Raw genomic sequence first — 25,360 nt, 5'->3', positions numbered from 1 at the left:
ATCAGCAAGCAATACTAATTATGCAGGTACTGTGCAAATTAGATAAGCATGGCCGAACAAGAGGCTGTACACAAAAAAAATAATAATCACATCCGCATAGCCTACCTCTACAAATTGTTGGGGGTCAATTAAAACAATTATAAACAAGGGAACAAATACTGATTTGAAGTAACGCCAACTGATATATTAACTTCTTGACAAGAATAATTTGTGGAAACTGGAAAGCAAAAAATTCTCCTTCATGATCAATGAAAACCAATATGGCCTACCAGTCATTGTGAATGGTAAACATAGGGACTTTATTCTAAGTCATTGTTAGGGACGGTCATTTGAATAGATTGCAATGATGAAGTATGGGTAAAGAGAATCATCAATTGTTTTGTTTTGTTTTATTTTGCTTTGTTTGGATGGTGTGCTAGTTGTTCACTTTTAAATTGACTAGGTCAGTGTAACGTCAACGTGGAAATAGCAACAGACAATTACAGTTTGTCACTGGAATGCTTTGTTTTGAAGAAATGTAACGAAGCTGAGATTGATTCGCCGCTCAAGATGCGTGCACGCGCGTGCATGTGCGCGTGTAGGCAGCTGACCCTGATGTGTAGTGAACAGGGCCACTTGTGTGACACCACAGAGAAAGCATTCTTCACTGTGACACACGCACGCGCGCGCGCGCGCGCGCACAAACACACACAGAATTGCCATCTTTTGGCCATGATCATGTATTCTTCCGAACAGACAGACACATACAAACACAGGCACACGCAAACTATGCACCACATAAAGATCTTATTATTTTACCGTGCTGACGATGACTCGACTGAGTCATGAGACTTTTTTTTTTTTTTTTTTTTTACAGCAATCAAATGCCGATATTGTATTGCATCTGTACATTATATATAATCAAATTGTAATTAATCCACTAATTGAAAAGATTATTTTAATCCTGTTAGTCCTTATTGTATTTGCATAATATGCAACATGATAGTGTCAGAGCTTTTATTCTGTTTTTAACATGTTATCTTCTTATGCATAGTAAGGGGAAAAAAACAACAAGGGTATTCCTTTAAGCTGGGATATGTTGACTGTGAGGTTTTTTTTTTCTTCAGTTTTTCTTGGCGCTGTATGACAAGAAGGAAGAAGAAAAACTGTTGCTTTGGTGGTGGAGCAGATCAAGTTAGAAGTAACGTGAGATGAAGCGGGCGGATTTCAATATTATAGACACCTAAGAATGGTCAGTGAAGGACTAAGAAGTGAGACATTTGAAAAAATAAACAAACGGGTGTGTAATGGTGTTAATGGAAAACGGGACACAAGTATTTAAAAATGTGATAATCGCCTTGTGAAATTTACCGCACTTCCTATATATGTATTATTGTGAAAGTTCCATCCGGAAGTGGTGCGATTGAAACGCTAACTTGATGCTGTTAGCACAAGTTGAGAATGGACTCAAGGAGAAGACAAGTCCGTTACTTTGACGAAGAGAGAACGACGCCGTCCATGACTTGGCCACAGAAATCAACGCCTTGACAACATTATTGGCAACAATGTCGAGAGAAAACACCACTCGAAGTTTGGACAGCATAGACCTTGCTGCACTGAGAGTAAGACAAAACGCAACTTCCCCACCTTTTAATGACGCGTTTAGGCAAACAGTTGGTTGCCGCTGATGTTAACCATAAACGTTAATTTGTTATCGCTATATTTTGTCTGTCAACATTGCTATGGTACTACATAATGTATAAAGTCACGTTGTAAGTAATGTTTGAGAAGTCTGTATATTGTTAACTTGACTAAAAACATGTCTTGTATGACTGTCTTTTAGAGGCTGTTGTTGTCAGCAGTGTCATTTTATATTGTCTTGATACGGTTTGTACGCCCAACATTTTTTTCTGGGAAACTTTGCATAGTCGACATGCTTTACATACAATACGCCACAAGGAGAGACTTTTTTTGTGTGTGTGTGTGTGACAGAAACATACAAAATGTCACTATAAACTAAGTTTGTTATAAACTGTTGTTATGGTTGTATTTGTGCGTTGTTAAACTTACTTTAATGTCAGATTGGAAACAACAAACCTTACTTAGGGGCCAGCATGTAAGTGATAATGTCCTCCAGATTTGCAATTCCACTTCCTCAGTCACTCTCGGGAACAACTAAATAGTGCAATGTGAGCCATAACTGGAGTACAGTACACAGTTTGTTTCACCTCCACTTCGTGTTCTTTTTCTTGACCCAATTATTAATTTTTTTTTTGGTAGGATCCTGCTGGTATCTTTGAGCTGGTGGAGGTAGTAGGCAATGGAACATACGGTCAAGTGTACAAGGTGAGTTCCATGCTACTTTGTTTTTGTCAATGCTGAGTGAGTCAAGAAGTCACATTAATTCTATTCTGCAACCAAACAAACAAATGTGCAAATTGTATATTTAAAATATCATTTAAAACGAGTTTCTCAATGTAAGTGATCATAACACGGACTAATTGTCCAGTAGAATTGCACACCCCCCTAAGGAAGAATCTTAGTTGAACATTCTGGAAAACTAATGTTCTCATAGGAAATAATGGAAATCCAATTAATCTGATCCAGGGTCAAACTGGTATCATCATAAAACCTTTCAAAACTGTATGGACCGTGACGACATCAACATTTAATCTAAAAAAAGAAAAAAAAAGAAGAAGAAATAAATTAATGGTAACTTACCGGTAATTCAACGCAAGAATTTGTATACTCTCCCCATGACGAGTTACGATGAAATGTACATTCCATTCTTTTTATTTTTGTTGTTGTGGACGACTATATACAGTATTTTTATTTTGCTAGAGTGCATTGTACTGAGCAGACAGGATACTTTTTGATTTCATTACACAATGTTAATATTTGCTGCAGATCTGATAGAGTGTGAAGTCTTTGCTTTTTGCCACAGTTGGTCTTTCTGACGGATATCTTAGCTCAGACAAATCGGGACTGAACCAGTGAGGGCCGATAGCAATTTTTTTTTGTTCTTACTATCTGAAGGGGAGCATGTGTGGTTGTAAACAGAGTTTGCAAGTAAGAACTGACATCCTCAACCTCAGAGATAATTGTGCTGATGCGAGATCGTAAAAGAAAAGCCTATTTATTAAAGTGTCTCAGGTGACCTTTAGAGATGATCAGAGCCAGTTGTCTGGCGAAGGCATATTTGTGAACACAAGCTATGATACAATGGTCAATAAGGCTTTGGCAAAACGCTCCAGATAAATACCTGTCAGGTCTATTAGTGAGTGTGATGTCAATTACTGTGCTGGGGTCTATTACCTTGGTGTTGTCTGGTAGGAGCCTGCATAATCTGAGACAACATCTAGCTATAGCTGGAAAAAAAACAACCCAAATCAAGTTCCCTAATGGGGTTTACTTGGAAGAGGTGTTGGGGGGGGGGGCAACAGTTCACATAAGTGGGCAGACCACAGTCAACACATCAGCTGTCTCAGCACGGACACACAACGGCTAACACGATATCCATGTCACTTCAAGCAAAACTTATTTTAGCGACTTCCTTTTTGCAGGCTAAGGGACACATTTAAGCTTCTTATAGAAAATACGCAACGGCCTACAGACACTAGCATCATTGGCATGCGCAGCACATTTGGAAAGCCCTGGGTTTGGTTCACTTCCTCTTTTTTTTTTTTTTTTTGCAGTATCTGCGCATGCATGCATGCATGAGTGTCGTGGTTTGTGGTCACAGCCATATTTAGCTCAATGCTGTTGGTTGGGAGTGTAAATCACATCACTTTTTCAATTCCGTAGCCTGCGTGGTTACAATACACTAATTGATTTACGTTTAGAACGTTACAAAATAGAGGCACAAAATGTTCCAGTTTGGATGTATTTTGTTATGGGCAGTTCCCATTTGTTTGCCTGTTACAGAGGTCGAAAATGTTCCGCAGATTATGAGACGACATACAAGGTAGATTAACTTGAAGTTTGCAAGTGAGTCTGCAAGTACCACATCTTATGATTTGGACACTACCAGCTAAGCAATCATGATAACTATTTGTTGATGTCACGTCGTCGCTAACCTCACAAGCCAGATTTGATAATTGCGGTTCATGTTTTAGCTCTTATTACTGAGAACGCACGCACTTTCTTTTGCATCGGTTGCCTTAGAAATCGGCTCATTGGAAACATCGGCTCATTTGACATCACAGTGACAAGCTCGAGACGAGGAGTGACTTGAGAAAATTTGGTGCCGTTGTGTTGCTTTATAGTCGGTACGTGATTTTGACACTGAGAGTTAAAGAACGATTCTGTTCAGAAAGCCTTACATGTGCGCATGTGTTGCGAGTTGGAATGACTTTAAGAGGTTGGATGTGAGTCATGATTGCCTCACAGTTTTTCTCTTACACAAAGGGTCGAAAAGTACATACTTGATCTCATGACACAAATTCATGGATTTCTTAACACAGTAAAAAAAAGGATGTTGAAGCATGGATTTAGTGGCTTGGTCATCAAATAAATACATCTTGATATCCTTGCCCGAAAATATGTGGAATACTTGGTTTCTTCATCCAGACATGTGAATGGAAGTATTTGCTTGTAAATAATGTGAGCACTCATCTCCATTAGTAAGCATTGTTCTATCTTAAGTGGCAAAGTGTTGTGGAATGTCCAATTCGGCAGACAATGCTTATGTTGAAGCCGCAAGTCTTCACTGGAATTTTCTTGAATCCTGAATGTGATGACTTGTTATAATGTGTCGTATTCACGCTTTATTTGTACCAGATGTCACTGGCTCATTGTAGTTGTATTTCAAATCATGTTGTCATCTCAGTTCGATTTAGTGCTAACTCAGTCAACCAATTAATAAAAAAAATGTAAAAAGAAAAACTAAGGTGGCCACCACTATTATACTTCATTTCACTTCTGCTCAAAACAATTAACCCATTAAGGCCTGGGCGCGCTTCTCCCTTAAAAGCCGGGAGAGCAGATCTGTCATTTTGTTTTGTTTTGACCACTTCTTGGTCTCTTAGCCGAATGAAATGCACCAGAATATACACTAGAGGGGGACGTGGGCCTTGTGGCATATCCTGGAATTTTAATATGACGCAAATTCCCGGGAGTTATGAAATAAATGATGCCATTGACAATTTCGAATCAGTGTAACGAGTCGACAGTGACATACTGCGAAGAAATATTTTTGTAGACAATGAGGATGTTGAAAATTTCAACGGCTTTGTAACAGAAATACCACTTGATCCCCCGCGGTTATGACAACTGCGCTCCAGTGTTGAAGGTAAATTTATACGCAAATGCGACACAGTTGTTTGTTGATTTTTTATTTTTTTTCCCAAAAAATATTGAAGGTTTATAATAATAAACGTGGGTTTATGTGAACGCCACAGGTGTAAGCTCCGAAATGTTTTTGGAATTAAGTTTCTATCCGCTTCAGGAGATGAGATATCAATTATTTTGTAGGCATTGACACTATATTGTTGAATATCCAGGAAAACTTCAGGTTTTTGGGGGTGACTCAAAATTCGCCCATAGGTTTTAGAGGCATGTTTTGGCAGGTGCTTTGGGTCGCACCACACAGGTTTTGGTCGCACCTTTTTTGGGGGTAGGTGCACAATGACCATATTTGCTGATCTATAGTTGTCTTAATTTGCATAGCGTAGTTTCAGATGCCATAAAGATTGACAGCGACTCAACATATGCAGTATCCGCTTAATATTTTACTGTAACACGCAACACGTTCCGCAACACGTTCCTTGGACTAATATTTACGGATCACAGCTCAAAAACAAGCCATTGCGCCAATCATGAAAACGTACTCGCGCCATGCGACCAAATTAATTTTTTTACCAGCACACACCGTAAAGTTGGCCGCATTTGCGGGTAAATTGGTCGCGGTGTCGAGCCCTGTATATATTTATTTTAACCACACTGTTGATCCTGGTGTTTTGCATCTGCAAAGTATTACTCTGTCATCAAATATCTACTGTATTTCGTCACCCATATGCCTTACTTGTGGTATTCACCATCATATTGTACAATAACACCGTTAAACCAAGCTACAGTAAATCCAACAAGCGCAACTGCCTTGCCATATTTGCCATAAAAATAAATGACAGCCTAGATAATGCATTACTGCATCACTAATGTGAAACTATTGGGATGATATAATTATGTATTCTGCATCATTTTAGGAAAAAAACAAAACAAAACAGCAGACCTTGCAGACTAAGTGCAACAGGTGGTGTGTAGTTCATCTGAGAACAATTGTTGTGCACAAATAGTTGTGAAGATGGCAATATAACCCGAGTTGAGTTCAACTTGATTAAACAAGGCAGGTTTAGAAACGCTATAAAAATCCACCATGTGACAGAGACATTTGTTTCACATGCAAACAAGAAAAGGCAAAACGCGCTAAATGCGGTTTCACCATTTTTACTTGACCCAAGTCTGCAGATCGATTGCTATGCTATGCTGGCTATGAACATACCAATGTTTTATGAAATCAAGGAAATGCCATTGATGCTGTATCCAGCAAGGTGGTTGTATTGATGCTCCTTGTTTAACAGTAAACTGGATCAGGCAAGTATGAAAACGCCGATCTGCTGGGCCCAGCGGTGAGCCTGAGAATGTTCATGCAAAACAAGTTATGTTCATGCAAATAGCTCATGCATCTGATCTCAGGCAGGTTGTGACAATGAAGATGAACCAGAGGTTGCTCAAGTATGGATGGTCATTTAACTCATTTGCTCCCAATAACGTGTAAATACGTTTTTTTTAACGTTCTAAGAGTCCCAAAGACGTATTTAAACGTTTTTTTGTTTGTTTGTTTGTTTGTTTGTTTTTTTATGCTAGAGCATACAGAAGGCTTTGATGCAGCCTGGTAGTTATTACACAAATGGCCAGCAGGTGCCAGCAGAGCAAAGGAGATCAACCAGGGCCATGTAGAAAAAAAGCTAAATTACTTACAATTTTGCATAGATTTGTGCAAACTGATGAAAATTAGCTCTCTTCTAATGCTAATTGCTGCAAAACGGAAACAGACAGAAACATACTTTTTTTTCTGATGAAAAAAGAGACTTTAATCTTTCTTTTGATACTTTTATAGCCATAAACGCAATATTCTGTGGGCCTTGCAAAATCAGTCAAAATCCAGTAAAACAGCCGGGAGCGAACGGGATTGCGAAATGTGAAAATGGCGGCGAGTGAATGAGTTAATGACTGTAATCTTCTTGCCAAGTTGAGTGGTGGAGATGCCATTGCCCAGGAAATGAAGTTTTCACCCAACCTTTTAACGGGTGTATGAAATTCTGTGACTCAAACAAAGTGCATTTGACATGTCAGTGTCTTCAGAACTGTAACAGATGTAGACCAAAACGTCCCAAGTTTATTTAAAGTTTTAAAATAGTCTATCATTTCAACAATACAGGTAAAGCTTGATGGCCCACTTTCAAGGGAGTCGGGACCCAAGCATGCTAACTGCTTCTTAATTTTACAAATCAGTCGCTGACCTTGTTTCCCTGTGACTTATTTATTCGCCCCACCGCAGTGTGTTCAACTGTAATAATCACATGGTAGAACTATTTGGACAAATAGAATAGAGAACTTTTTATAAACGTCTGATAGTCTTCTTGGAAAAAATGTCACTTCGCAGAAACACTTTAATTGGAGTTTTATTTCAGTCCAGTAAGTGATGAGCTGCCTGTTTTGACTTTAAATAATTGTGTGTATGTAATGAGCATGCTATTTTCAACAAGAGTTAAAAAAAAACAAAAAAAAACATGCAGTCTTAGTACAAGTATCACCTTAAGGTAGATCGTGCCTGTTCTTTTCACTCATGATCTAATCATCATTTTCTTTCAACACATGCTTGCAAACGCACACGCACACACACACGCAGGGCGTTTCCTTGTTTGTAGAAGGAACTTCCCTTCCGTGCAAGTCACTTCTGTGCTGTGAGAGAAAGAGAAAGACGCGTGTGTGCGTATGTCTGTGTGTCTGAGTCTGAATGCGAAACTTTATGACTCCACCAGAGCATTGCAGACACCAACGTTGCACCTCTTTGCTGGTTTGACCTAAAATTGAAATCAATCACTAAGATATGCAAACATAGTTTGACCATCTGACATTCATACTGATCAATAATATTTAACACACAAAATAAATGCATGTGAAATAACGTGTGGTAAGCATTTTTTTTTTCTGTCAAAGGTCACGAGACAGGTCTTCCTCATCATGCTGCTCACACAGCTGCTGCATTTGTTTGTGAAATATCACAGAAGTCAGGCTGTACTATAATGCAATCCCAAAACATGAATCACTTATGCTTCCTTAATTTTTTGTTGTTTTTTTTGGTTTCAAAAGCTCAACTTCCTCTCATTTGTGGCCAAACTGTCAAAGAGGACTTTAGTGAGCATCTCCTCTTTCTGTCTGTAAATGGCACAAAAAGAAAGAAACTCTTAAGTGGAGCCATGGGAGCAAGCAAAGCAGGATAAAGGAAGGAAGATGGAGGTGAGAGGCAAAAAAGTCCGAGCACAGGGGAGGAAGGAAGAGGTAGCGAGAGCGATGAAAACGAGAGAAGAGGAAATCGGCTCATCCCCCGAGTTTGTTGCTGACATGGGTGTCACAATATTCACTTCTTTAACGTGTTTCATACTGACCTCCAACTTTCGTAGGGAATAACCAACTTTCTCAATACCTGTCAATAAGGTGACATTTTATTTAAAACTTCTTCTTTTTTTTTTTTTTTAAACAAAACACTTGACTTTGGTCTGACATTATTCCATTAATGTTGTGCATCCCTGCAGGGAGCAATCACTTTGCATCTTCAATAAACTGTTTGAGAAATGTTAGCTTTAGGGGAGGGGAAAAAAAAAAAAAAAAAAAAAAGTGGATTTGTGGCACAATTGATCCCCAGTGTGTGGTAGGTTGTGCCATTAGTCGGAATTTAGTGCGGTGAATTGTGCCATTGATAACTGAAGTAAAAAAAAAAAGATCATTTAATCTCACAAACGATACTGTTATATAAAAGGACAAATTCAATACAAAAGTACAAAAGGCCTTTTTTTTTCTTTCATTCTTTTGATTTTCCTGTTCAGATTTTTAATTTTTTTTAAATCTTCTCTTTCTTTGTGAGCCTTCTTCAACTCCATCTTCTCAGGTTTATCAGTCACAATTCTTGTTTTCTCTTTCTTTCTTTTTCTTTCTTTTGTGTTTTTTTTGTTTTCTTTTTTTTTTGCAATTCTATTCTTTCTTTCTGTGGATTTCGACAAGGGAAAATTAACTTTTGAAGACGCATAACCCAAGTGAGCAGAACAACCAGATTCGCCCCATTTTGAGTGCTCGGGAGTGTAAGCCTGAGCTTTTTTTTTTTTTTTTTTCTTTTTTTTTTCTTATCCCTATATTTTTTGTATGGCCATCCTGCAGATTATAATCTCCTTTCCAACCTGATGTATGTTCTTCCCCTCTTTCACTGCTCTTTTGAACTCCTTCAAGAGGAGTTGAAACCGTCTGTCGTCCTTTTGTATCTGGTGGCATGCATGATGAATTTTGGTCAAAAATTAAGAATGGCACATACTGTAGTTCTAGTGGTCAAATGTAATAATGCAGTTTACAACAATAAAATACAATAGCGTAATATAGAGTAGAAAATCATAAATTAGGGGAACTTAACCAAGTCCTTTGGCACAAATTACCCCAAGCTCACCATTAGTACAAAAAAAACAAACAAAAAAAAAACTTTTTTTTTTTTTTCCAGTTGTAGGGAGGGTAACGTGACCGTAAGCGGTACTTTTTTTTTTTTTTGTACTGTTTTGTAGTATCGTCGACAGTACCGTCGGCTCCCACAAAAGTACAAGTAGACGTACAGTACGAGAATGGAATTACATGAGAATAGAACAGTATTATATAGTTCCTTCCAAAACTGCATAAGCGACGGATTGTCATTTATGAGACACGAGGACAGATAATGGAAAGATTGAGGTTGATATACAGTTTCACGCAGAGAAACAGAGAACAGCCGTGTTTGTCATTTCGTCCATTTGCTGTCTTGTAAATGTCTTTTCTGTATCTAATTAAAATATGTCTGAATATATTATCGTAACCTTTTCACTGGCACAATATTTATAGAGCTCTCTGACAGTGTGCGTGCGCGTGCGTGCTTGTGTCAAGGACAGCGTTTGTATTTCACCACGTTTGAACGCGTCGATGTGATTCCTTTAACATTTCCCACAAGTGTGGAGCTAAGTCTGCGCGAGATGCATTGGACAGTGTCAGAAAGTGCTCGTGCTCATTAATCCTGGCTCTGCACGTGTGTGCGTGTGTGCGTGCGTGTTTGTGTGTCAGTCATGCACGCGGCTAATAAGTAGAAGATTTCACATTTCTAACTTGTGGTGGCAGCACTGTTAACAGACACTATTGTGACAGGAGAGACAGGAAGGCCATTTCCTTATTTATCACAGTCGTGACTCGTGCTCATATGTCAAAATTCCGTGCAATTATAGAAATGATGTCAAGGATAGAATAATAAGGGTTAGTTGGCCTGACAATACCTCATAGAATTGTATAAATACATGGTGTTCAATGAGCGGAATAACATTTGTCTGTCATAGTGTCTCTTTAATGGCTACTGGCTCAGCACATTGCACATTGTTGAGACTGTGACACTATATTGTACGACTGTGCATACAGTTGTTGTGTATATAATTGTGCAATCCTTCACCGTTACTTCATATGAATTGTTACTGATTAATTTTCAGCTTTGTTTCTAAGATAATTGCCCATTTTTTCACAGTTGCTAAATTGCTTCATATGAATAATTACTATTCATTCTCTCGTTTTTTTTTTGTTTTTGTTTTTTTTTTGGGGGGGGTGGGGGTTGACTTAAAAAAAACTGATTTATACTGTTGATATGGCGGCCATTTTACGATTGTGAACTAAAGGCATACATGTCTGACAGATGCCCATTAGCAACGTAATAAAATTAATTTCCGTAAGTTATGTATGTATGTGCCATTCATTTCATGCAGTTTTAAGGAAAATGCTGTATTGGGATATATATATATATATAGGTCTCCTTTAAAATTATCTATCATTGTTTTTTTCTGGGAAATTTTATGTATTAAATGTACTAGTGGTATTGGTGATTACTCAACAGTTGTGTAGGTACAGGTATCGGTCTGAAAAAAAAAAAAAAGTGATATCGATTCGAACATCACTAAATATATTATAGTGTGTAGTGACCAAAATTGTCAAATTTGCTGGTATTGTTATGTGCTATAAACCACATGCTATGATAAATGTAACCAAAAAATACAGTTACCTGCACCTAAATCATTGCAACAAGTTTTATTTTTATGAATAGTAATTCCCGAAATATAAAATCAGAACTTGTACGTATTTTTAAATCACTGAGAGTTGGGACAAAACATGTCTTAAAGAAAGTCTAATTTAGATTTTTTTATTTTTTTATTTTAAATGAATAGATTAATCAAAATTAACATGCTAAAAAGTTAAAGTTGAAGGAATTGTGTACAGTGTTCCCTCGCTGTAACGCGGTTCACTTTTCGCTGCCTCACTGGATTGCAGATTTTTTTGTGTGTGCAATTTTGCTGAAGCACCCCCAAAAATGGGCTAAATGCACGTCTGCCCATAGTTGATGTTGTCCATAATACATAGTATTACTTCAATATGCTCATGTTCATGTCTTTCTTCATGTTTCCTAACAGGGTCGTCATGTCAAAACAGGTCAAATGGCAGCTATCAAAGTCATGGAAGTCACAGAGGTAAAGTTGCACGTTCTTTAGTCATGGTAATAATTACACAAAAAAAAAAAATATATATATATATATACACACACAACAGAAAGAATATTTCTAGCTCGGCAAATAGATTTTTCCATTTGCAAATATTTAATGGTGGGCAAGTACACATCCGGCTCAAAGTTTTGAAGTTGATGGTTTGAATTTCGCCTCCCGTGTTTTATTCATGTGTTTGTGTGGCTTTTCTGCGGATACTCCAGTTTCCTCCAACAGTCAAAAAAAAAAACATGCATGTTTAGTTTACCGAATATTATTATGCATCAGTGATTCTCAACTGGTGGGATGAAACACAAAAGTGTGGGAGACTTGCAGAGAAGAGGTGACAAATTTCAAGGGGCTTTGGTTTACGACAGTGCCAACGTAATTTATTTCAAGGTAGGGCTGGACAATTCATCAAATTAATTTGATTTAATTAACTTGGACCACCTGCACTGAGAATAGTTTTACATGCATCCCAGCTTGGAAAGAATATTATTTTGACAGACATGCCACCTTAATTCCTCTTCGGAAACATTCGGCAGCCATCAGCGCTTACCTTGGAAGAGCCTGGTCGTCTTTTTGTTTGTGAATTCACATGTGATCACACGAGAGCTCTTCCCTCGGACAACTGGATTCTTGATAGGTGGTGGAAAAAAAAATCTATGTATGTGGGTAGCTGTACTGAGATTAGCACCCCATAAAAAAAATCCTTTAAGATTTGAAAAATCCTTACGTGTGTACCTGGCATAAGTTGCAGTCAAACAATCTCGAGATAACACCATGCTGTCTCTGCTCTGATATTGTGTGCTCTATTTTTTTGGTCGTACAGATACACATTGGGACAATCAGGTGAGGAAAGACTCATTTGAGTGTACAGTAGTTGACAAACTTTTTTTTTTTTTTTTTTTTTCCCCCCCCAAAAAAATCCCATTTAACATTTTATGTACTGGTTGAAATTTTTACATTAATTGAATTAAAAAAATGAAATATATAATAAAAAAAATTCTACCTAGGTCAAAGCAAATTTAAGTGTGGTAATTGTGAGTATGTCTGACTGACAATTTAGCCTAGACAAAGTCGCATACATAAGATACCATTGGTCGGCATGATTAGTAGGGGTGTGCCAAAAAATCAATTCATAAAAGAATCGAGATTCTCATTTATTAATCGAATTGGTAAAATATCCAAAAATCGATTTTATTTAAATTAGAATTGAAGAAGAAGAAGTGGAAAAGGCAGTTGTAGCCCACATGCTGTTTTTGTGGAAAAAAGGCACTTACAATACAAAATTAATGTTTTATGTTTTAATGTCTCTATTTGTCATTTTGTCTTGCAAAGCAGACTGAAGTAGATCATGACAATTTTGTGCATATCTGTAAATTGAAGCAGAAATCATTTGTCAATCATTAATTTTCAATTAAAAATCGATTCTGAATCGAATCGTAGACCCAAAAATCATAATTGAATCGAATCGTGAGACAGTCAAAGATTCCCAGCCCTAATGATTAGGCTACATAAGACATTTGTGATATGTTGTATGTAGTCTAATGTACTTTTCTGACATCAGCGACAATGTGCTCAGTTTAGGAAAGTGATTAAATCCCTGTAACTCTTAATCAGAACATATTCATTATTGTCTAAAGCAAAGTCTACAATAAACCACATTGAACAGCAAGGGCCATCGCTAACATGAGGTCAAACCACAACACTTTTTGCTGATGTTAATGTTTAATGTGACGCTCACCCGCGTGTGGGTCCATAAAAGCACGGCCAGGCTCATTAGCATGCGTTTGTCTCGACACGCACTCTCACATACACGCAGGCTGCAGACACAAGCAGGATGTGCTGTGTTTGAGGTGGGGGGGTGAAAGTTCACTGTGTCATCCTCGCCCCACTGTTCCTGTGGCGACTGAAAGGAGGTCACAACTGATACAAGCGTCCAGTTGTTTCCTGCTTTGTGGTTAGCATCCACATCCAGCTTCTTTACCTCGTCTCTTCTCTAATTTTTCTTCCTCAGTCAAGCTAAGATTTAGGACTTTTTTTTTTTTCTAAGTCATCTTTGGGTTTTAGTGAATAAAATCAAGTACTGCTGTGCAGTGTACCACCCTCCTCAACAATTGACTATCCTTGGCTGTGAGCTGTTGGGTTATTGTCCGACTGGTCATACTGAACTTCAGCGATTTAACTTATTGGCAAGAGCTTGCTGTAGATAACATTTAAAAGCACATTTTAAAGAGCATGGTTTTGATGTATATTGTTTGAATGCTTGTGTTTTCTGAGCCAGTATGTACACTAGGCTTATTACTTACATTGATTTTTATTTTTTATTTATTTATTTTTTATTTTTTGTTATTTGTGCGTCAAACTTTTTTTTTTTTTGGGAAACATTTTTCTGTTCCACCGTGACCCAGTACACAAACCAACGTCTGTAATGGCATGCTTGGATGAGTTTGGCGTGGAAGAGCTCGACTTCCTTGACTAGAAGCATTTTTCAGCTGAACGAGAAGAGAAATTGTAAACCAGGCTGAATGGACGCAAATGTCTACAGACGCACTCCAAAACTCTGGAGAAAAAGTCTTCCTACTTTGGTCCATTTAATATGCTTGCGATGTGCTGATAAGTTGGCTTAAATGCAGAAGTATCAACCCCAAAGGGATTTGCTCGTGTTTCCCGCAAATGTTTGTACTTGCTGTGGAACAAAAATAAGCCGTCAACATGTTTTTGTTAAGAAGCAAATTAGCAGTTGATCAAAATGTGTCTTTTTTTTTTTGTCTGCCTTTCCTTAACTCTTTTGACTATAAAGACAAAAGATATAAATCAGAGTGCTAGCATTTAGCATCTTAACATTTGTAAAGCCAATGCAAAGATATTCATTTATCTTTTTTTCTGTAGGAGGAAGAGGAGGAAATAAAGCTGGAGATCAACATGTTGAAGAGTTATTCCCATCATAGAAACATTGCAACTTATTATGGAGCTTTTGTTAAGAAAAGTCCTGCTGGACAGGACCACCAGCTCTGGGTTTGTTCTTTTGACTGTACATTGTTGATATTTCTATGAATATATATGATGGATCCCCCCCTCACCCCCCGCCCGCCCCTCTTCTGATGGCATCGTTCTGTCTATCCAGTTGGTGATGGAGTACTGTGGAGCTGGCTCGGTGACGGACTTGGTCAAGAAAACAAAGGGGAACTGTCTCAAAGAGGACTGGATTGCTTACATCTGCCGAGAAGTTCTCAGGGTAAAATAACACAAACACACACGAGATACAAACATTTGACTTGACATGTTATTGGCATCGAAAACTTTAGAAATGTGTTGTCTATTTTTTAATATGCTGTACTTTATACGGGCTGTTCGTTCCCTGTACGACTGTTTGGTCCGCATTGCCGGCAGTAAGTCGGATCGTTTCCAGTGAGGGTTTGACTCCGCCAAGGTTGCCCTTTGTCACCGATTCTGTTCATAACTTTTATGGACAGAATTTCTAGGCGCAGCCGAGGAGTTGAGGGGGTCCGGTTTGGTGGCCTCAGCGTTGCATCTCTTTTCCAGATGATGTGGTGCTGTTGGCTTCACCCAGCCGTGACCTTCAACTCTCGCTCGAGCGGTTCGCAAACGAGTGTGAAGCGGTCGGGATGAAGATCAGCACCTCCAAATCCGAGACCATGGTCCTCAGTTGGAAAAGGGTGGAGTGTCGTCTTCGGGTCGGGGATGAGATCCTGCCCCAAGTGGAGGAGTTCAAGTATCTTGGGGTCTTGTTCATGAGTGAGGGCAGGATGGAGCGGGAGATCGACAGGCGGATCGGTGCAGCGTCTGCAGTGATGCGGACTCTGTATCGGTCCGTCGTGGTGAAGAAAGAGCTGAGCCGAAAGGCGAAGCTCTCGATTTTACCGGTCGATCTACGTTCCGACCCTCACCTATGGTCACGAGCTGTAGGTCGTGACCGAATGAACGAGATCCCGGATACAAGTGGCCGAAATGAGCTTCCTCCGCAGGGTGTCCGGGCTCTCCCTTAGTGTGAGAAGCTCGCTCATCCAGGAGGGACTCAGAGTCGAGTCGCTGCTCCTCCGCGTCGAGAGGAGCCAACTGAGGTGGCTGGTTCGGATGCCTGCGGGAGGCCCCAGGGGACGACCCAGGACACGCTGGAGAGACGTCTGTCTCTCGGCTGGCCTGGGAACGCCTGGGGATCCCGCCGGAGGAGCTGGTTGAAGTGGCTGGGGAGAGGGAAGTCTGGGTTTCCCTCCTAAAGCTGCTGCCCCCGCGACCCGACCTGGATTTGCGGCAGAAGATGGATGATGGATGGATGGAATGTACATTATGACAGTGCAGTGAGACCAATCTCAAAACCCTGAACATTGATTGATTGATTGATTGGATGAACTACATCAATTTTAGATTGTCATTCTAAACATTTTTACTAGGGATGAACAATTATAGAAAATAACCTAATTGCATTGTTTTTGGTCTTCTTCCCCAAAAATTGTGATTGCGATATCATGCCATCTTTCTGGCAACTGTTGCTATAACAACCATGTCGTTGGCGCAAATCCGTTGCCATGTGTGGCAAATCGGGTGCAAATTTGCTCCAAGCTGTCAGTTTGGTGGGCGTGTTTGCGCCGATATATGATTGGAGCAATATCCTTAGTTACATGCACGATGGACAAAAAGGTCTGGAATGTTGCCGGTGTTTTTTTTTCTTCTTCTGCTGTCGTCAGCCATGCTCTTCTTATTGTTTCAACATCATAACACACACACACACACAAACAGCAGAGACTCGGCATCGCACGGTGAAGTCATTGTCAGAATTCGGGCTTGCTTCCTCTGTTTATTTAACCCCCTTTGAAGAAGTGAGAGTACGCGGTGGTGCCACTCATTAGTATCCTGTTGTACTCGGCTCCACCACTTTAAACTAATCGTCTCTGGTATTTTTTCCTGAAGGGGGAAAAGCATCTCAACAAGCTTGAAATGCTGTTAGCCTATTCAGTGAATGTTTATGACCTCATTTGTCATCTGACTGTGTGCATGTGTGTGTTTTTTTTTGTGTGTGCATGTTTTTTGTCCTCCAGGGTCTTTCCCATCTCCATTCCCATCATGTGATTCACAGGGACATTAAGGGACAGAATGTTTTGCTTACAGAGAATGCCGAAGTAAAACTTGGTATGACCCATGGACACATGCACAGTGGCATCTTCAGCACATGCCGATAGATTGTTGCACGCACAACAATACACTACCTTTCATTTGTGCAAAGATCATAATAGTACTTGAACGGTGTGTTGCTCTGTGTGTGTTTTAGTGGATTTTGGAGTTTCCGCACAGTTGGACAAGACGATTGGTCGAAGAAACACCTTCATCGGTACTCCCTATTGGATGGCGCCGGAGGTCATTGCCTGTGATGAGAATCCAGAAGCCACATATGATTACAGGGTATAAAAAAAAAAAAAAAAAGTTTCTACAAATCTGACACAAAGCAACACATGTATTGCTAAAGAAACAGAATTCAATCAGTTGAGATCATACTGTATGCACAGTATATATTATTGAATAATAATAATAATAATAATTATTATTATTATTATTAACTCAATCTCTGGTGAAATAACCTTATTTATTGATTGATTGAATTATTTTTTATTTTATTATCTGTTCTTATTGCTGCTGGACATGTAAATTTTCCAAAGGGATCAATAAAGTCAAGTCTAAGTCTAAGAATGGTGAAAGTAAAAAGGTTCTTTACTATAATATATTCTGTGTGCCGTTACTTATCAACACAATGTTCTGATTAAAACTGTGCTTGTGGAAAATGAATAAAGCAGCAAAAAAAAAAAATATTTTTTATTTTTTTTTAATTTATTTTTTTTTTTAATTTATTTTTTTTTAATTTATTTTTTTTTTTAACCCATCTCACGGTGACACTTTGCCACTTGCTGTCGACTGGAAACGACGTCAGTGCCTCAGAGCTCAGGTAAGAACCAATCACAGCTCAGCTGTGAACATCACGTGACCACAATCACAAGACAGGTGAGCCGAGCGTGTTCAGCTTTGCAAGCTGAGTTGTGATTGGTTGCTAGCTGTTCCCCTGAGCAACTATGATGTAATTTTGCAAGTGGCAAAATGGCTGCCCCCCTGAGATGATGGTTTTTGCTGCTTTATTCATTTCCACATTCACAATATTAATCAGAACATTGTGTTTAGATTAGTGGAGGAGCACTGACTATATTACTGTCAAGAACATTTTTGACTTCTCCTTTATTTATGGTAACTCAGTCTAAACATTATTGGCTGGGATGGAATTCAACTCCCCAAACCTTTTTCGTGCCACGGATCAGTGCAAACAAGTACATGCTGTTCACAGGCCATAATGTAATGTGGTGCATTCATCTTGAAGTTTGTATTTAGTTTTTTTTTCTTTCTTTCTTGTCAGAGTGACCTTTGGTCTTTAGGCATCACTGCTTTAGAGATGGCGGAAGGAGCCCCTCGTAAGACGTTTACTGCGCTATTACTTTTTATAAACTGTATGTTAACCACTCAGGATTGCTCTTGACTGATTTTTTTTTTTTTCTCTGTGCCTCCCCGGACCTTTGGGTGTGCAGCTCTGTGTGACATGCATCCCATGAGAGCTCTGTTTCTGATTCCACGAAACCCTCCACCCAGACTTAAGTCCAAAAAATGGTGAGCTTGCACATACTGTTTGCATAACTATACACACTTTTCCTTTTTCCAGAGGCGGGCATCTTGCATTTTTTGTCATTCGTCGGGGCCCAGCGCCCCCTTCTGTCATCGTCAGCCCACCATTTTTTTTTCTTCTTCAAGCCAAACCAACCTGTAATGGCTGTTCGCCATTTTATTTTTTTCAATGCTTCCGTTGTCACTTTGTCGCCGCTATTTTTGGACCGACCGACAAAGTTGGGCATTCCGTCAATTAGTGCTGTCACTAGAGTATTTTTTAGAATCGATTAATCTATCAATTATTCAATCGATTAATTGACTAATTGGATTATTTTTATTTTTATTTTTTGTATTTTTTATTATTATTTTTTTTTAGGGGGATTGATATTATACTATGTTACTGGTTCGGTCATTGTTTTCCAAAGTAAAAACAGATGTTTGCAATTGTCTTATTTCGATGATTTTCTTTCATGAAGAAATATAGAAATCAGTAAACAATTACCGGTACTGTTTATAGGCTGAAATCAGAGGATTTGGACAATTAAAAAAAAAAAAAAAAAAATGGCTCCAAATGATTACTCCATTATTAAAATAGTTATTGATTAATGTGATAATCCATTACTTGTCGATTAATCGATTAATTTTGACAGCTCTACCATCAATATTGACCACTGATCTGTATATATTACTGGATAGCCGATAGGCCAAGACTTTTGAAGCCGACAAGGCCCCCAAGAAACGTTTCTCGGCACACGACATTTACAATATCAAAATTGGAGAACATTTGAGACAGTAAGAGTAGAAAATGCGTGATTTCTATTTTTAATTTGTTAAACATAAACAAGAGGCCTTCAGACATTTTACATTTTGCCTTAAAAGGTATAAATTATATGCTTAATGTTTTTTTTTTTAAGAATTAGAACTGTAATTCAACAAAAGAAGGCAAATATAATATTGAACAAACGCCAATTCAATACAAGTTACATCCCCTATACAGTAATCAAAAAGGACTAATTACACTGGCCAGCAAAATTAAATATAATTTTGAGCACCAAAGATATTTGAATGGTTTGTGGGTAATTTGGGGCTGCTGAATCCGAAAATTGCATCTGTTCTTTTGAATTGACTCTAGTTTTTGAGATACTGATATTTTTGTCTATTGATTGATTGTGTTTTTGACAGTTTATAAAATGTACTTTGATCGTTACTAAAAGTAGTATTTGTGATTTGACATGACCTGTTTCATCAAAATAGCATATAAAAACCATTGACACTTTCTTTGCGCCAAAATGTGTGTGGATCATTGTTATCAATGTAAGTTTGCAGTCTGCTTCCTCCCACGCTTACGTCATCTCCTTCAGTGCTTTGCATAATGAATGTAGCCCTCAGATTGAACTGGTGGTTGAACCATGCTGTCTTTCATTCACTATTAATGTCATGAGAAAACTTAAGTTCAGACTGTAGGACAGCCCTCAATAGCTCCAACAGTCGGAAGGATGCAGTTCTCTCCTTGCTCGGCTTCTCTGCAGCTTCAGGCATACAAAATGTGTTTTCTCTGATTTTCCTCGGGAAAAAAATTAGGCAAGGCGTCATTATCATCTAAATGCTGCTTGCTTTAATTCACACATTGGAAACATTGCCTGATCAAAAGACGGAACATCAATTGAACTTTTTTAAAGGAATTTTCTTAGTCGCTGTTCTTACTCATTACAGGTGGGTTTGAATTTTGTTGACAAAATACAGTTCCTGCAATTTAAGCATGAAATGTTGATAGCATTTATTGTTGATTTTTTTTTTTGTATTTCGACTTTTACTTAGTTGTGTATTTTTATTGTCAAGTTATGCTCTTCAGTGTATTTATCACCAATTTATAGCAATATTATATTGGAAATAATTGTTGTACAGTAAATGAATATTAATCAATTGCAACTATTTTTTTTGTTTCATCTCTTGACAGGTCCAAGCGCTTTCTGTCGTTCATCGATAGCTGCCTAGTGAAGAACCATCTGTACCGACCCACAACAGATGTACTGCTGAGGCATTCCTTCATCCGAGATTTGACGAATGAGAGACAAGTTCGCATCATGCTCAAAGATCATCTTGACAGGACCAGAAAGAAAAAGGAGAAAGGTAATTCATTGGGTGTTGTTTATAAGCAAGACTTTGTGGAAGAACAATATTCACAGTTTGTTTGTACTTAACATTACAGTAAAAGGGGACATGCAGTGCATTTACCAAATAGATACATTCATAGTGGAACTGAAATTGAGCAGTTTGTATTCACAAAACTAAATTGGCCATAAACTTGTAAATATAATGTAAAGCCATTGAAATGTGGCAAACACCTTGAAGAGATGATATTCAAGTGGTTTATTAATATTACTCTCCTTGTCATAGCCATCGGATTAATTTTTATCCGGAAACTCTTGATACAGAAGAGAAAGAAAGTGAGAGTATAAACAAAGGAAAGCGAGAGAGTTGCTTTTGGGGGGAAGGAAGTGGCAACAGGAGAATCATGTGGTTCTCATCTTCTGTTAGCTCATAAAAACACACTAATGACGGCTAAAATGTATGTATGCATAAATGAAATACTAGTCATAATAGTGTTTGGGAACAAACACAATTTAGTTGATTAGATTTGAAAACAGATAAATTAATACAAGTATGCAGTACGGGTGTGTGGTTTTATGCAAATAAAGGCTTCCTACTTTTTAGCCCACCATAATTGTCTTTTGTGTACCCACTACTTGGCTTGAAATCACTTAGTATCTCAGCAAAACTGCTTTTTGGATCAGATATCAATGGCGTGAGGCCAAATGACATCACCAGCAGAGAAATTTCTCTGTCCATCCACTCCATTGCGCATGGGAATGGATCTTCTGGCTTGCCTTTAGTTTGCGCAGACAGACACCTGCATCCTGCAACCCTGCTACAAGTCCATGCGAACATGTGGCGTGTCAGTTAAATGTTCACATTTTTGCCAAGATGCTTCCAGACCATATGTGAAGCAAATGTTGTTCCACGCGACCGTGTCTTATTTTCCGGCCTGTTCGACAAGATCACTTCCTGAAGCCGCTGAGGAAGAGTTGCATGAACTTATTCACTGAGACTCAGACTTGAAACCAAAATAGGTTACCTACGTGAAATCGTGCAGAACCAATGAGAGGAAAATTTCCGGGGCTGGGGGAGGAGGGTGTCGTGTCACAATTTTTGATTAGTGAGCATCTGTGAACAAGCTCATTCTTGACCGCAGTTCATTTTTGTTCAAGGATGTCAGGCGAGGAACAAACCTGGGTAAATATACTGTAAACGAGCCTTAAAGTGACAGTGTGTAATCTTTAGTGCCATCTAGTGGTGAACTAATAATTCATTTAATAAAAAAAAAAAAAAAAAAAACACTGTTGATTTAAGAATGTAAAAAAAAATATAGATATAGATATATATATATATATAATTAGGGGTGTTAAAAAATCGATTCGGCAATATATCGCGATACTACATCGCGCAATTCTCGAATCGATTCAATAGGCGGCTGAACCGATTTTTTTTTTTTTTTTTTTTTAAAGAGCTCAGAATTGTTCCTTCGGTAGTCTTACCGATTCAACGTCTTTTTTTTTTTTTTTTTTTTTTTTTTTGGTGTGTGTGTGTGTGTGAATCGATTTTTAAACTTCCATTTTTAATGGAAAAATATTCAACAAAACGTCTGACTTCGGGTTAGGATTCACACCTTGAGCATGGAAGAATGTTATATGAACGGAACATTAAGCCTTAATATTTTATTTTAATGCTGTTCAAACATGAAACAGATTACAACCTCTATAAGACTGAAATTTCAGATAAATAAATCATACATTTTCATATAAATCTTACACTACAAGCTTACTGATTAGTATTTTCTAAATTTGAATGAAAAAAAATCGCAACAATCGACTTATAAATTCGTATCGGGATTAATCGGTATCGAATCGAATCGTGACCTGTGAATCGTGATACGAATCGAATCGTCAGGTACTCGGCAATTCACACCCCTAATATATATATATATATATATATATATATATATATATATATATATATATATATATATATATATATATATATATATATATATATATATATATATAATGGTGTCAGTTAAACGCGTTTTTAACGGCGTTAACGCAACCCCCTTTTAACGGCGTCATTTTTTTTATCGCGCAATTAAAGCTCATTTGGAGCTTTCACCTGGCAACTAGATCATTTGTCTTTCACTTATGGGAGTTCGCCACTGTGTATACAGATCAGCGGTAAATGCAAGGCTTCCATTACAATACTTAAAGCTGATTGGGCAATGACAACCTGTGCGTGGTCTACCAAACTTTTGTTTTGACCAATCACGGTAATGGATGAAAAGTTCGTCTGCGTTGACATTGCTGGTTAGGAAAAAAAAAAAAAAAAAAAAAGCAACAACAACGGGGAAAGAGAAGCATCATGGCGAGCCGTAAAAAGGATATAAATTCAATTTTGAACGGCAAGTTTACTTTTAAAAAATTACCTAATGGTGGCATTGACAAGAGCAAAGTAATTTGTATGTATTGCCATCGCGAACTGAACTACCATCGCAGCACGTCCAGCTTAAAATACCATTTGATAGCCAAGCACACCGTTGATGCCGATTCTCCGACCCCTCGTCAAACCCAGGCATCCGTGGATAATTTCCGACAGAAACCAATGGATGAATCAACTAAGAAGAGACTCACCGAAGCGATTACTGGACGTCTCTCAGTCACCACAACTACCTCGGGGTAACTTCCCATTATTTTGACACTGACTGGGTGCTTCGCTGCCATGCTTTGTTATGAAGACCGAGGACCGGCATTTTGCCAATACTGTCGCAGAGCACTTCAGGCAGGTAGCTAGTATATGGGACATCAAATCCAAAGTCTCACTGACCACATATGGCGTGCGCAATATGATCGCGATATGAAGGCGAGCTTCCCTGTTGTCTGAAAATGTTAACAGGCTTGTCTGTTTGAGCAACTGGCTCAAAGCAAACTAGGATGCTGTTAGCCATTTCAGTTATTTTTCTAATCAGAAAGAAATCAGAAACTGGGTTGAGCTGGTAAATAATGACCAATATATTGCTGCTAAGTTTAAAACAAACTTTAAAAATAGTTTGCTGCACTATAAGCAGAGTCTCTGAGTTTACATTTCATATGCACTTTGTTGGCATTTTACATTGCCCCAATTTTAATCCCTTGGAAAGGGCTGTTGAGGGGCTGTTTGTGTGACTTTGCGTGTGTTGAATTCAATACTTTTTTTCAATAAAAAAAAAGAAAAAGATTTGCATACGAAAATCAATCCTCTTATTCACGTTAACGATGTTACAATTCGATAAAATAATGGGACAGAAAAAAAATCAAGGTTTTTTTTTTTTTTTTTTACAATAAATAAAATGTGCGATTAACTATTAGTTAACTATGAAAAAATGCGATTAATCGCGATTAAATATTTTAATCGCTTGACAGCACTAATATATATATATATATATATATATATATATATATATATATATATATATTTATTTATTTATTTATTGGAGAAAATTCATGGCTCCCTTAAAATTAAACAAATATCCATTATCCAAATATACTAGGAAATGATCACTGAAGGTTGCAAAGATGTTCGCAAACAGTTTACATGTATTTAACGCCATAAAATTTGTACTGTTGCATATTTCATGAGAGAAGTTGTCAGTCTATTTCTTATACAGCATAATGTGGCCAATGTAGTATTTTTTTTAATTAATTATTATTATCCAGTGTTATGGTCTTATTAAATAAACCTTCCTCCCTTCCAATCCACTGTACTGTAAATTACTGTTAACACGTCATTTTGTGTCTCTGCCTGTGGTGCTTGTCAGAGGGCCCCGAATATGAGTACAGTGGAAGTGAAGAGGAAGAAGACGAGGTCACTGAAGAGGAAGGAGAACCCAGGTAAATGCCACGACAAGAAATATCAGATTTTGACACAGAAGGAAACGAGACGTTTTACTATATAATGTTAGAAAACAAGGCAATCAGCCAATAGTATGCCCGATTGTTATTGGGTATCGGGAGTGGGTTGTCCGTTTGGTATCTGGTCCTTTTGAGGTGTGTTGCCATTGTAGAAACAAATCAACACTATGGAAAAATGCAGTATAACGGCAAATAACTGTGCCACAGAATCAGTATTCATCTAATAACATAACAAATACTCAAAATCTTGATGTCAAATTCTCACCATTCTCATCAGAGCTGCTGTTTCTTAAATGTATTAATTGCTACATATGTGTTTTGCAAGTCAACGTTCAAGTGAGCTGACCCTGTGAGGACAAATTTGAAATCATCCGTTCAAGAAGTGGCCCTATTGATAATATTTTTTGTAGTTGCACCCCAGGTAGCATTGCTTATTCTGAAGGCCCTGGGCAGATTAGACACAATTTGGCAAATTTCAATGTTTTCTTTTAACAAGTTTTTACACATTTTTACGGAACTATTGACCATTCTAAAGTGTTGAAAATGGCTTGCTCTCTGTAATGATGCAATGTTAATGACTTCCATTTTTGGGGTCTCCTGAAAAGTGACAATTTTGGAGGTAACAAGGTTTTGGGTCCACTTACACATGCTGGAATCGGTGTAGGCAAGAGAAATGCTAGCGAATGAAGAAGAATGCGTACTTTGTTGAAAATTAATTCAGATTTCATGAAATCAAAATGTTAATTTCGGTTGTACTGTACATGTTAAGAACTGCGGAGAACTTCCTGACATTTTCTTCTTTTTTGAAAGGCTTAAAAATGTGTGTTGATCATTTTGGATGCCGTTCTATCATCATCAACCTAAATATAATATGATTAGAATTATAATTGATGAATTAACAACTGTTTTTATTCA

At 38.0% G+C, this 25,360-nt stretch overlaps 1 protein-coding gene across 4 annotated transcripts in view; it reads left to right on the top strand.

Annotated features, from left to right (window-relative positions):
• The first annotated feature begins 1,415 nt into the window (after window positions 1-1,415).
• LOC144025296 (misshapen-like kinase 1) overlaps window positions 1,416-25,360 on the top strand; it is a 42,208-nt gene continuing 18,263 nt past the window's right edge. For all 4 annotated transcript variants that reach the window (XM_077531114.1, XM_077531112.1, XM_077531115.1 and 1 more), the window contains exons 1-11: window positions 1,416-1,601; window positions 2,260-2,325; window positions 11,715-11,771; window positions 14,679-14,804; window positions 14,914-15,024; window positions 16,847-16,937; window positions 17,077-17,207; window positions 18,205-18,259; window positions 18,374-18,452; window positions 20,407-20,579; window positions 24,352-24,424. In XM_077531114.1, the coding sequence (XP_077387240.1) occupies window positions 1,545-1,601; window positions 2,260-2,325; window positions 11,715-11,771; window positions 14,679-14,804; window positions 14,914-15,024; window positions 16,847-16,937; window positions 17,077-17,207; window positions 18,205-18,259; window positions 18,374-18,452; window positions 20,407-20,579; window positions 24,352-24,424 (1,019 nt within the window). In that variant the 5' untranslated portion in view covers window positions 1,416-1,544. The remainder of the gene's footprint in view (window positions 1,602-2,259; window positions 2,326-11,714; window positions 11,772-14,678; window positions 14,805-14,913; window positions 15,025-16,846; window positions 16,938-17,076; window positions 17,208-18,204; window positions 18,260-18,373; window positions 18,453-20,406; window positions 20,580-24,351; window positions 24,425-25,360) is intronic.

Source organism: Festucalex cinctus, chromosome 9 (assembly GCF_051991245.1).
Source record: "Festucalex cinctus isolate MCC-2025b chromosome 9, RoL_Fcin_1.0, whole genome shotgun sequence".
Taxonomy (NCBI): domain Eukaryota; kingdom Metazoa; phylum Chordata; class Actinopteri; order Syngnathiformes; family Syngnathidae; genus Festucalex; species Festucalex cinctus.
This window is presented reverse-complemented; position numbering and strand designations above follow the sequence as displayed.